Source organism: Rana temporaria, chromosome 11 (assembly GCF_905171775.1).
Source record: "Rana temporaria chromosome 11, aRanTem1.1, whole genome shotgun sequence".
In the NCBI taxonomy this organism is placed as follows: Eukaryota; Metazoa; Chordata; class Amphibia; order Anura; family Ranidae; genus Rana; species Rana temporaria.
The window spans coordinates 130,340,061-130,354,013 of NC_053499.1; the positions used below are offsets into that span (position 1 = coordinate 130,340,061).

The window sequence follows — 13,953 nt, forward strand, 5'->3', positions numbered from 1 at the left end:
TTAAAATTTTCGACGCGGGAACAACGGCCATACTTAACATTGACTGCGCCTCATAGACCCAGGGGCAACTTTACGCCGGGAAAAGCCTAACGTAAACGTCGTAACTTTACTATGTCGGTCGCACGTACGTTCGGGAATTTGCGTATCTAGCTAATCTGCATACTCAACGCGGAAATCGACGGAAGCGCCACCTAGGGGGGGGGGGGGAAATTTGCAGTTACGATCCGACGGTGTAAGAGACTTACGCCTGTCAGATCGAATGGATATCTATGCGTAACTGATTCTAAGAATCAGTCGCATAGATACGACGGCGCTAGGCAGAGATACGACGGCGTATCTGGAGATGCGCCGTCGTATCTCTTTTGAGAATCTGGGCCATTATCTTTTGGCAGGGTGGACTTCCATTATTGCAGCCTGTAGGCACACAACATCCCTCTACCTAGATGTCCACTGGTATACAGACAATTTTCTTGCCTTGATTTCTAGTTTTTTTTTTTATGTTGATTGAAAAAAATATGTGGCCAAAAACTGTACAGAAAACAACTGCCTATCTATGCATAGAGCCTATTATCTAGTACAACAGTTTATGTATATTCACCGCAGGAAATTGTTGGCAAACAATGGTTTTCAGATAAGAGGGACTATATCTGTACATTATTTTTAGCTGCTGTTCTCTGACACCCCTCTACTCCCTTGGATGCATTACTCGTTTCAGCATTTGGGGGTCATTTACTCCCTTAACCTCAGGATCATCGGTTGCCTCCTTCCACGAGGCTCTTCCTAGTGATGGAGATGTAGACCACAGGACAGTTGGACTCTGTCCCACCAACTTCCTCCTGGCTCTCTCTCCATTGAGCTTTATCCTACCCAGCTTGATCCCTGGACACTAGGGGCCAGATCCACATACAAATGGACAGGCGCAGCGTATCAGAGATACACTACGCCGCCGTATCTTACCTGGCTTAAAGTCGAATCCAGGAAGAATTCGCGCCGTAAGTTACGGTGGCGTAGTGTATTTCTGGCGGCGGAATTCAAATCGGCGGGTAGGGGGCGTGATTCATTTAAATGAAGCGCGTCCCCGCGCCGATTGAACTGCGCATGCTCCGTTTCTAAATTTCCCGCCGTGCTTTGCGCGAAATGACGTCGCAACGACGTCATTTTTTTAACTTAGACGTGACTTACGTCCATCCCTATTCACGGACGACTTACGCAAAAATTCAAATTTAGACGCGGGAACGACGGCCATACTGTAACATGGCAAATCTATCTATATGCCGCAAAATAGCAGCTTTAACTATACGCCGGTAAAAGCCGACTAGAGACGACGTAAGGGAATGCGACGGCCGCGCGTACGTTCGTGGATCGTCGGAAAAAACTCATTTGCATACCCGATGCGGAAAACGACGCAAACTCCACCCAGCGGACGCCGAAGTATTGCATCTGCGTTTCGAAGGCGTATGAAGCCGTACGCCTGTCGGATCGAACCCAGATGCCGTTGTATCTTGGTTTGAGGATTCAAACTAAAGATACAACGCGGGAAATTTGAAAGTACTTGCTCTGTGGATCTGCCCCTAGATATGTGAATAGGATTTTCAGCTAAGCCTAGCTGGGACCTTGTTGTCTTTACAATACATAAAGGTAAGTATAAAAAAAATTGTATTACCGGTACATATAGGTTGGGAGACCTTCAATGGACAGAGGGGGGCACCTGGCGTGGGAAATTGCCAAGCCTGGAGTTATAATTTAAAGTAGAGTAGAGAGGGATTAGAATACCTAACAGATTTTCATTGTGGTCTCTGCCCCCATTAGGGAGAATCACCTTCTTTATTTGTCCCATAGCTCCCAACCTTCCCTGATTTGGAGGGACTGTCCCTCTTTTACAACTGAATCCATCTGTCTCTGTCTTCCTTCCATGTCGCTCAAATACAAATTAATTACATTATTTACATTATTTGCATTATTTAAAAGCCAAAAGTGTTATATTACACTAAACATTTTATTCTAACCTCTATACTGTTGCTTTTGCTATATTAAAAAGTCAGTATAAAGTAAAAATGTGGTGAAAACAGGCCCTTTTGGGTTTAACCTAAAACTTCATACTAATTCTTTCAAGTTTAAGTAATTAGGAGTGTGTCAGGGGTGTATCCTTTGCATACATACTTTGTGCTACAAGGGGTGTTTCTCTTCCTCATCTCAGAAAGTTGGGAGGTATGATTTGTCCTTTTCACCATTATTTTTGAGAATAAAAGTAAAATTCAATCTCAAATTTGGGGTTTTAATCAGAACAATAATAGAGGGGGACACCAATTCTGGTGAGCCTAGTGACCTCCGGGGATCCCCTCACTTTAGAGGTATTACCCTTAACTTCTTGTAGTGTGAAATCTCCCCAATGGAACCCAGATAGCAAAAAGAAACCCCAAAAACTGACAGGGGTTTAAAATCTCTCCTAAAGTGGTTCTAAAGGCTGAAGGTTTTTTACCTGCATGAAGGTAAAAAACCTTCAGCATACCCCCCCCCTACCACCCCCAGTACCCCACAATCCTTACCTGAGCTCCCTCCGATCCAGCAATGTTCACAATAGCTTGGGCTTTCCCGAGACTCTCCCTCCTCATTGGCTGAGACAGCAGCATGAGCCCATTGGCTCCCACTGCTGTCAAGCATAGCCAGTGAGCTAATGAGGAGAGAGCGGGGGTGGGGCCGAGCAGCGGCTCTATGTGTCTTATGGAAGCATAGAGCAGCGGCTTGGAAGCGATCAAGCATCGGTGACCCCTGAGGGCCCTGCTTGAGGGGGAGGAGCCAGGAGTGCCAGTGGGGGACCCAAAAAAAAGAGGATCGGAGCTGCTCTGTGCACAAAGCAGGTAAGTATAACAGGTTTTAGAAAAAGTTGTGTGTGTTACCGGAGCCAAGATAATATCAATATTCTTATTAAGTCTTGCTGCAATAAAAGTGCAACCTCAAAGGTTGGATTTAGATTTGTGTATTTGTGAAGTGTATTGCGCTAACTTATATTTATGTAAACATTTTACCACGACTGATCCTGTGAACTTGTTATTCAAAAAACAAAAAGTATGTACAAGTGTCTATGCTTATTAATTGATGTGCAAACAATCAATAAATAGTGTGCAATAAATGCCAATACAGTGCCCTGTGCCAAACTATAACAAAAAAATGTGAAATAAATCCAAAAAGATTTCAAATATGCTACTATTACAATCCACAGATTGAATGTGCCCCAAGAAAGCAAGAAAAATATATTATATACGAAAAAAAAAAATAATAAATAAAAAAAAAAAATATATATATATATATATATATATAAATAAAAAAATATATAAATAAAAAATAAAAAATATATATGTATGTGTGCTAAGAAAGTTATACACAAGTATAACAGGTTTGTTTGCTTTTTTGTTTTTTTAAAGGAAGCTTTAAAAAGCGGAACTTCAGTAATTTTTTCATCTTTCCATCTAATAAATCCTCTGCACTCGTTGTTTTAACTTTTTGGATAGTAAAACATTTTTTTTTCTGCCAGTAAATACCTTATCTGGTCTGGTGATTTCTTGTCTGGTCATTAGCCTAGACTTATGACATCATGCACAGCTCTCTCTCTCACTCTCGTGAAAGTTTGCCAGGAAGGGAGGGGGGGGGTGAGTCATAAGAGGGCCAATGAGAGCTGCAGAGCTATAGGTGTGTGTCTGTGTAAATCCGGGAAGTGAACAGGCAGCAGCTTCAGCTGCCCACAGTTAAAATGGATGCGGCCAGACTCAGTGGAGGGAAATTTCTGCAGTATATTTGGCAAGTACAGAATCACAGTATATATAAAATAATATGCAAAGTGGTTGGAGGGAAGCTTCACAAAGATGTTTTTATTACAAATTATGTGAGCAGTCTGCAGTTCCTCTTTAAGCTGGCCATACACTTTTTTTTTTCAGCCTGTATGTGCGAAGGAAGGAATTCCCCCTCCACTGGAACAATATATTCTGACAGTGGGACCTGCTGCTGTCAGAATACAGTGGGGCAGATTCACGTAGAAATCTGTTACGCTGCGGCGGCGTAACGTATCCCATTTACGTTACACCGCCGCAAGTTTACAGCGTAAGTGCCTGATTCACAAAGCACTTACCTGTAAACTCGCTGTGGCATAGCGTAAATCAGCTCGGGGCAAGCCCGCCTAATTCAAATGGGGCGGGCACCATTTAAATTAGGCGCGTTCCCACGCCGAACGTACTGCGCATGCTCCGTCCGTAAAATTACCCGACGTGCATTTCGCTAAATGACGTCCCAAGGACGTCATTGGTTTCGACATTAACGTAAATGGCGTCCAGCGCCATTCATGGACGACTTACGCAAACGACGTGAAATTTAAAATTTCGACGCGGGAACGACGGCCATGCTTAACATTGGTTACACCACCTAGAGGGCATGCTTAGTTTTACGCGACGCATCTCTACGGAAACTACGTAAATTTAGATCGACGGGGCAAAGCGGACGTTCGTGAATTGACGTAACTAGTCATTTGCATATTCGACGCCGACCGCAATGGAATCGCCACCTAGCGGCCGGCCTAGAATTGCAGCCTAAGATCCGGCGGTGTAACACAGTTACACCTGTCGGATCTTAGGGCTATCTATGCGTAACCTGATTCTATGAATCAGGCGCATAGATACGACTATCGTATCTCAGAGATACGACGGCGTATCAGGAGATACGCCGTCGTATCTCTTTTGTGAATCTGGCCCAGTATTCATATCAGTGTATGGCCAGCTTCTCTATACAAATTTGTAAAAAGTTCTATGTTTAACCTGTAATAGAAATATCGCTTCTGGGTGAAACCTTCCCTATAAAAGGCTTCTCTACAAATAACTAATATTGCAAACTAATAAAGCTTGTATGGAACAACAATATGATGATATAATGAACAGTGCGCTACTAATAAATGAACACATTTGTCAGTATCAGTTAAGGTTAGCCTTTGTACCAATCTATATTACATACACACACTAGAGTGCACTTACATATTACTCCACAAAATAAGTATTGTAATAATAAATTACTTACTCAGCTGGATTAATGTGAGCAACAAGAAAACCCAGTAATAAGTCATTTCAATAGGAATATGGCTCCTGCGTTCTCCGCTTCACACTTATAATTCTATGCACACAACTGAACAGTGAGTGGGAGGTGATATAGTAGAAAACTTCTAGGATATTGTAGAGGTGAAAAAACGTGTTAAAAAATTGGATGTGTCTACTGATTACTTGAAAACTGATTCCTCTCAGCTTGAATTAGAATTTCAAGGAGCTCAAAAACGATGTGTGTCAAATGTGTTCCAACCTTTGTAGGGGAACATTCCTAAGAGAAAGCTCAGAATAAGTAATTATCATTGAACAATAACTATCCATGGTGAGTGACTAGACATTGCCTTTGGCAGCACTTTAATTTCGCAACAGTAATGCCGCGTACACGCGATAGGTTAACCAGAGGACAACGGTCTAAAGGACCGTTGTCATAGGTCAACCTATGAAGCTGACTGATGGTCCGTCGTGCCTACACACCATCAGTTAAAAAAACGATCGTGTCAGAACGCGGTGACGTAAAACACAACGACGTGCTGAAAAAAACGAAGTTCAATGCTTCCAAGCATGCGTCGACTTGATTCTGAGCATGCATGGATTTTTAATCGATGGACCTGCCTACTAACGATCGTTTTTTTCCCATCGGTTAGGAATCCATAGGTTCATTTGAAATCAATTTGCCTTTTTTTTAACCTATGGTTAACCACTTAAAGCGGAGGTTCACCCATAGCGAACACATTTTCCCCTTAGCTTCCTGCTCGTTTTGTCTAGGGGAATCGGCTATTTGTTTTAAAATATGATCCGTACTTACCCGTTTACGAGATGCATCTTCTCCGCCGCTTCCGGGTATGGGCTGCGGGACTGGGCGTTCCTTCTTGATTGACAGTCTTCCGAGAGGCTTCCGACGGTCGCATCCATCGCGTCACGATTTTCCGAAAGAAGCCGATCGTCGGTGCGCAGGCGCAGTATAGAGCCGCACCGACGTTCGGCTTCTTTCGGCTACGAGTGACGCGATGGATGCGACCGTCGGAAGCCTCTCGGAAGACTGTCAATCAAGAAGTAACGCCCAGTCCCGCAGCCCATACCCGGAAGCGACGGAGAAGATGCATCTCGAAAACGGGTAAGTACGGATCATATTTTAAAACAAATAGCCGATTCCCCTAGACAAAACGAGCATGAAGCTAAGGGGAAAGTAGAAAAAAAAAACGAATTGGGTGAACTCCCGCTTTAAGGACCGGACCAATATGCTGCTAAATGACCCAAGGGCTTTTTACAATTCGGCACTGAGTCGCTTTAACAGACAATTGCGCGGTCGTGCGACGTGGCTCCCAAACAAAATTGGCGTCCTTTTTCCCCCACAAATAGAGCTTTCTTTTGGTGGTATTTGATTACCTCTGCGGTTTTTATTTTTTGCGCTATAAACAAGAATAGAGCGACAATTTTGAAAAAAATTCAATATTTTTTACTTTTTGCTATAATAAATATCCCCCAAAAACATATATAATTTTTTTTCCCCTCAGTTTAGGCCGATACGTATTCTTCTACCTATTTTTGGTAAAAAAAATCGCCAATAAGCGTTTATCGATTGGTTTGCACAAAATTTATAGCGTTTACAAAATAGGTCATAGTTTTATTATTATTATTTTTTTACTACTAATGGCGGCAATCAGCGATTTTTTTCATGACTGCGACATTATGGTGGACATTTCGGACAATTTTGACACATTTTTGGGACCATTGTCATTTTCACAGCAAAAAATGCATTTAAATTGCATTGTTTATTGTGAAAATGACAGTTGCAGTTTGGTAGTTAACCACAGGGGGCGCTGTAGGAGTTAGGGTTCACCTAGTGTGTGTTTACAACTGTAAGGGGGTGTGGCTGTAGGTCTGACGTCATCGATCGAGTCTCCCTATAAAAACTAATAGCCGCGCCCTCGTCCCGGATCGCTCCTGAAGCCACGGGAACCGTCGCATGTACCGGGGGGGGGGGGGTCCCGATCGGACCCCTGACCCACGTCTAGGCAGGCACATACAGGTACGCCAATGTGCCTGTCCGTGCCATTCTGCCGACGTAAATGTACATGCGGCGGTCCGGAAGTGGTTAAATAACCTATGGGGCCTACACACGATCGGTTTGGACCGATGAAAACAGTCCATCAGACCGTTGTCCTCTGGTTAACCTATCGTGTGTACGAGGCCTAATGGTTTTGGTGTGTACATGAAAGAGGCGTTGACGAGACTCTTCTGAAGGGCAATAGATAATGTGACCAGTCATGACCGCTGAAGAGTAGCTGATTTACTGCTTGTTTGATGAACGCTTGTGTAGGGTCTGTAATTGAAAAATTCTAAAGCCAAACACAACCAGACATTTAGCAATTCCAGATTTAGGCCATCAATGGCAGCCCCCATATTTCTCTTGTGATAGGTGTGCTTTTGTGAAAGATTTTTCAGCATCTTGAAGGATAGCCTCTCAGAGGTTGTATTTGGAATCTATGGATTGACTATGCAGCTTCCTATTGTTGCCCTTATTGTAGCGCTGTAAACAGTAGATTCATTTCAGCACAGTTAAAACATAATCATGTAATTGATGTTAAAATAAAGCTAAGGCTCCACCTGCTGGCTGGATAGAAGATTATATCTTAATATTATGCAGTACAGTAAAACCTTGGTTTGCAAGCATAATTCGTTCCAGAAACATGCTTGTAATCCAGAGCACTTGTATATCAAAGCATTTTTTTTACAGGGTATAAAAGAGAAGAGAGGCACCTCTAAGTGCAGCAATAAATTGCTAAATGTTGTACGTTCAACAAAGGTAACCATATTGCTACACTTAGAGGCTCCTCTCTTCTTTTTTATACTCAGTTGTGACATGACTCTACTCTTATATCAAGACATTGCTTGTATATCAAGGCAAAATTACTGTGTATATGTCACTGGAAGGGTGTGTTCCCTTCTGTGTGTTTCTAACTATATGGGGATGGGACTAACTAGAGGAGGAGACATATCGCTGTTCCTACTTAGTAGGAACAGATGATCTGTCTCTCCTCTCCTGACAGAATGGGGATGTGTGTCCCCATTCTGGGTCTCGTGCCTGAGATCGCGCGTGGCTTGGGAACATCATGGTCGCCAGCCATGCGCATCGTGTCCCACGCCATGCAGTGGGTGTGGGCGCTCTTGCTAGAGTTGTTGAAAGGGCCAATGTACAGCTACGGCGATTCACAGGAACATGTCGACCTGTCGCAGTATAATGGCGGCAGCTGTTTGGCAAGTGGTTAAAGCATAAGTTCACCGTTTTTTATTTATTTTTTTTTAAAATTCCAGCTCCTCTATGTACCAATAGAGCATTCATGTACTTTTTTTGCAAAAATATTAAAGCTTTTCATTAAATCTACAGACACTTACTTCACTTGTCCTCATCCATGTTTCCAAGCTTATCCATTGCTTCTTCCTTACTTCCTGGACAAACTAGAGGGTGTGTAAGGCAGCCCATTCAGGTGAATGGGTTGCCCTAAGTGTGATGAGTGAAAATGCTCCAAAATGCCTCCCCACCTCACAAAACGGAGTGGGAATGCGAGTTTCCACTATGCAGAGTTGTGAACGTGGCTTGACAGCTGAGTGTTTCTGTCCACTCCCTTCTATGTACTTGTATAAAATGGCCATACACTATGCAATGATTGTATATTGTGTATTTAGTAAAAAGGGTGATTGATCGCATTTCATTTAAAAAACGTGCACTTGGGAGTGGGTGGGTAGGTAGGAGGGTGAATGATGCAGGGTGTGTGCAAATAAGGTCAGCTCGTCAACTCCTTGCTGTGCCATGACCTCTAGTCTGTCCAGGAAGTAAACAATGCATACATTCTGAAACATGGATGAGGAAAAGGGAAGTAAGTGTCTGTAGATTTAATGGAAAGCGTTGATACTTTTGCAAAAAAAAGTACATGAATGCTATATTGGTACACAGGGGGGCTGGACTTTAGAAAAAAAAGGTGAACTGATCCTTTAACCACTCAAGGACGGGAAGATTTGCCCCCTTAATGACCAGGCATTTTTTTGCGATACGGCACTGCGTCATTTTAACTAACAGTTGTGCAATACTGTACCCAAACAAATTTTTTTCCCCACAATTTTTTCTTTTGGTGGTATTTGATCACCTCTGCGGTGTTTATTTTTTGCGCTATAAACAAAAAAGACTGACAATTTTGAAAAAATATATTTTTTTTTTACTTTTTGCTATAATAAATATCCCCCCAAAAAATGTAAAAAATATCTTCATCAGTTTAGGTCAATATGTATTTTTTTACATATTTTTGATAAAACAAAATTGCAATAAGCATATATTGATTGGTTTGCTCAAAAAAAGCGTCTACAAAATAGGGAATAGATTTATAGCATTTTTATTATTATTTTTTTTTTAGTAGTAATGGCAGTGAGCTGCGATTTTTAGTGGGACTGCAACATTGTGTAATTTCTTCAGTGTTGTCACATGAAAAGATATAATAAAATATGTACACAAATGTGTACTTTTGTGAGATACTGTATGTGTGCTTTATCTATTGTTTGTCTATGAAGCTGTTATAAATAAACTTTGTGATACTGCTTTTAATTATGTCTAGAAAGTCAATTCTTTGTAGACCCAGGGGCAGATCCACAAAGATCTGCCCCGGCGCATCGTATATGAGATACGCTACGCCGCCGTACCTTACCTGGCTTTGGTTCGAATACATAAAGATTTTTGTGCCGTAAGTTACAGCGGCGCAGTGTATCTCAAGCGGCGTAACGGCGCGGAATTCAAATGCGGCGATTAGGGGGCGTGTTTCATTTAAATGAAGCGCGTGCCCGTGCCGAACGAACTGCGCATGCGCCGTCCCTAAATTTCCCGCCGTGCATTGCGCTAAATGACGTCGCAAGGACGTCATTTTTTTTAACATAGACGTGAATTATGTCCATCCCGATTCACGGACGACTTACGCAAACCCCAAAAAAAATTCAAATTAAACGCGGGAACGACGGCCATACTTAACATAGCAGGTTTAACTATACGCCACAGAATAGCAGCTTTAACTATACGCCGAAAAAAGCCGAACTAGAGACAACGTAAAAAAATGCGACGGCCGCTCGTACGTTCGTGGATCGTTGGAAATAGCTAATTTGCATACTCAACGCGGAAAAGGACGGGTACGCCACCCAGCGGACGCCAAAGAATTGCATCTTAGATCCGAAGGCATACGAAGACGTACACCTGTCGGATCTAACCCAGATGCCGTCGTATCTTGTTTTGAGGACGGGGCCCTTTAAGAACTTGTATTCGGCTTAAAATGTCATTTTTACATTTTAACCGCAGTTCCAGCGGCCGTCTATAGAGGGCGCTGCAGCGCCCCCCCACCCCCCTCTCGCAAATAACATACATTCGTGCATAATTGCACGGATGTATGTTATTGTTGGTTGCCAGCTGCCTGGTCTATTCAGATAACCGGACATAGGGCGCCGGTTACCTGAATAACGGCAGCTGGTTGGCTGAGCGGAACTGCCTATCAAAGCCAGCGTCTCTCATAGGCTTTCCAAGTACAGCCTTCCGGCTCTCGGATGTCTATTCTCGGAACGCAGGCCTGCGTTCCTTGAAAAAGATCCGACGGCCGTTTCAGCCAATCAGGTTTTCCGGATTCTGGTTATCAGGAACCTGATTGGCTGAAGCGTCACCAAGCGGGACAAGACATTAAGGACATGGAAGCTTCAGGTAAGTTCATTTTACAGGGAAAGGGGCGACAATGGGCACAGAGAGCGGCAAAGGGCACAGTGGCATCAATAAAAGGGCACAGGCAGCACAGTGACAACAATGGGCACAGAGGCGACAAAGGGCACAGCACAGTGACAACAATGGGCACAGAGGCGAAAAAGGGCACAGCACAGTGACAACAATGGGCACAGTGGCAACAATTGAAGGGCACAGCACAGTGACATGCACAGTGGCAACAATGGGCACAGTGGTGACAATTAGCACAGTGGCTGCGTTTGATGGCATGGCACAGTGGTGACAATTGATGGCACAGCGGCTACGTTTAATAGCATGGCACAGTGGTGACAATTGATGGCACAGCGGCTGCGTTTAATAGCATGGCACAGTGGTGACAATTGATGGCACAGCGGCTGCGTTTAATAGCATGGCATAGTGGTGACAATTGATGGCATAGTGGCTGAGTTTGATAGGCACAGTGAGGCTGCAATTTTTTTCTCATTTGTGCCCCCCCAAAAAATTTGAGCACCAGCCACCACTCGTATGAACATAAACGACACCCTACTTATCACAATAAAATTTGAGCCAGATGCATCTCATTCTTCTGCACTGATTTTACCTGATAATCGAGCTCTCTCCTCAATAATTTGCACACCTGCTTGCTACAAACATGTATAAGATACTTTACACCACCCTGGCACCCCAGATGTTATGGAAATATGGGGGTAATCCACAAAGATCCTGCGTAACTTAATTTTTTCCATTTAAGTTACACTGCCTTAAAATTTCTACCTAAGTGCCCGATCCACAAAGCACTTACCTAGAAATTTTTGGCTGTGTAACTTAAATTCCGCCGGCGCAAGGCGTTCCTATTTTCATGGGGACGATTCCCATTTAAATTAGGCGCGCTCCCGCGCCGGCCGTACTGCGCATGCTCGTGACGTCATTTTCCCGACGTGCATAGCGCGAAATTACGTTACGCCGAGCTTTGTGGATTGCGACGGGTCAATAAAGTTGCGTCGGGAAAAAAAAAAGATACGGCGCGGAAAAAAAAATCCAAAATTAAAAAAAAATCGTGTCGCTGGACAGAAAGGTCTGTTTTTACAGTTTACACTTTGTAAAAGCAGCCCTAATTTTGCGTTTGCAAACTAAAACTTACGGAGAAAAAACAAAGCTGAAAAGCTTTGTGGATCTCCGTAAGTGCTAATTTGCATACCCGAGGCGGCATTTCGACACGAAATGCCCCCAGCGGCGGATGCGGTACTGCATCCTAAGATCCGGCAGTGTAAGTCCCTTACACATGTCGGATCTTCTGCCTAACTATGGAAAACTGATTCTGTGGATCAGTTCCATAGTTAGAAACAGGGATACGACGGCGTAACAGCAGTTACGCCGTCGTATCCCTTTTGTGGATTTGGCCCTATATTTCCAATGATACTCATGCAGTCTGCAGTGTAGGTGAGCATCATGGGTAATGTAGTTCCAAAACATCTGGGGTGCCAAGGTTCTCCAGCACTGCTTTATACAGACAAAACTAGTCAGCGCAGGACTACTAGTCAGTGGGCATGAAACATTATGCTAACCAAAAAGCAACATAGGCGTTTGACAGTGTATTGTTTATTCTAGTTCCTCTTTTTTCCCTTTTTTAAAGTTAATAACTATCATTTATTGATAAAATGCTGATCAAAAAATAACAAGTTACGTAAATAGTATTTTGCAAAAACAACACTTCTTGCGTCAGTTGCTGACAAACAGATTTTTTTTCCCATCCTACTTTGTTTGAAGATTTGCTACTAAGTGATTCACCTCCAAGGCAAGCAATTTCAAAAATGTACTCTATTTTGTCTTTCCTTTGTTATCCAAACCCTCTGGCTTACACTGTCAAATGAGATAAGGAATTAGAAATTCTAACTAATGAGAAAGATTGGGTGAAGGCATTTATACTGTCTCACAAGCTCTTGATAGCCAGTGCAGTCAGGGCCGCCACTACCACTAGGCGGACTAGGCAACCGCCTAGGGCGCCCTGCCGCTGGTTATTCTACTCCCGCTCTGTACAGAGCACTGTATAGAGCTGGCAACTAACAGGCGCCCCCCCAAATGTTGCACCCGGGGTGAGAGCACCAGATGCCCTCCCCCAAACCACTACTATCCGGGGACAAATCTGGGGACAGACTGGCTCTGGGGACAGTGTCCTCAATCCGTGGACTGTCCCCGGAAACCGGGGATGTCTGGTCACCCTATTCTTTGCGGCAAGTTGATAAGGTAGTTCCTGCTGCATGGTATATTTTTAGTGGTGAAGGGTCTGAGACCATGTAACAAAGCCACTATTCTAGTTAGCTGCTTCTTGGGAAACTCCTGCGCACACACACCAAAGCTCCCTCTGCTTCCCATTTTGCAGGATTAGTCTATGGCAGGGGTGCTCAACCTGTGGCCCTCGGAGCCCTTTGATGTGGTGCTTGACCTCAAACCAGGGAAGCGTACTTCTGTTTATCCTAGTATTCTGAAAGTGCACCACACCCGCAAGGTGAAATAGAAGTCTGTGGCAAAGCACAGCTAACTTGCAGGAAAGTTTTGGTAAACCGCAGCACATCAATGTGAAAGCAGCCTTATAGGGGACTCAAGACAAAATAGGTTTGTTTTACAATAAAACCCCATAGTTGAGATGTGTTTTTACCACACTCCTCCCCCCCACCACTGGTGTAGCATCAGGGGTCACAATGGTGACCCCTCTCCATGCTCCAGGGGTTCCGTGTAGCCTCTCTGTCACATTCTGTTGTACACTTGGACAGGAGGGGCAACCGTTGAAAGCTGGCTTCTCCTCCGCTCTCTCCCGCCGGAATTCAGCGGCTGCAGGATGAATCTTGTTATTATGCTATTCAAATTTAAAAAAAATCGAAGTTCTGAACCATTTCATTTCATTGTGGCCCAAGACCGGTTACCAAATCACTTAACCACTTAAGCCCCGGACCATTTTGTTGCTAAATGCCCAGGCCAGGTTTTGCGATTCGGCACTGCATCGCTTTAACAGACAATTGCGCGGTCGTGCGACGTGGCTCCCAAACAAAATTGGCGTCCTTTTTCCCCACAAATAGAGCTTTCTTTTGGTGGTATTTGATCACCTCTGCGGTTTTTATTTTTTGCGCTATA

The 13,953-nt window shown here is 43.7% G+C and overlaps 1 protein-coding gene across 1 annotated transcript in view; it reads right to left on the reverse strand.

Moving 5' to 3' along the window:
• Window positions 1–5,348, reverse strand: part of LOC120917682 (5-hydroxytryptamine receptor 3A-like) — a 36,142-nt gene extending 30,794 nt beyond the window's left edge. Inside the window, exon 1 of the mRNA XM_040329148.1 lies at window positions 5,059–5,348. Coding sequence (XP_040185082.1) covers window positions 5,059–5,104 — 46 coding nt within the window. The 5' untranslated portion in view covers window positions 5,105–5,348. The remainder of the gene's footprint in view (window positions 1–5,058) is intronic.
• Window positions 5,349–13,953: the final 8,605 nt, after the last annotated feature.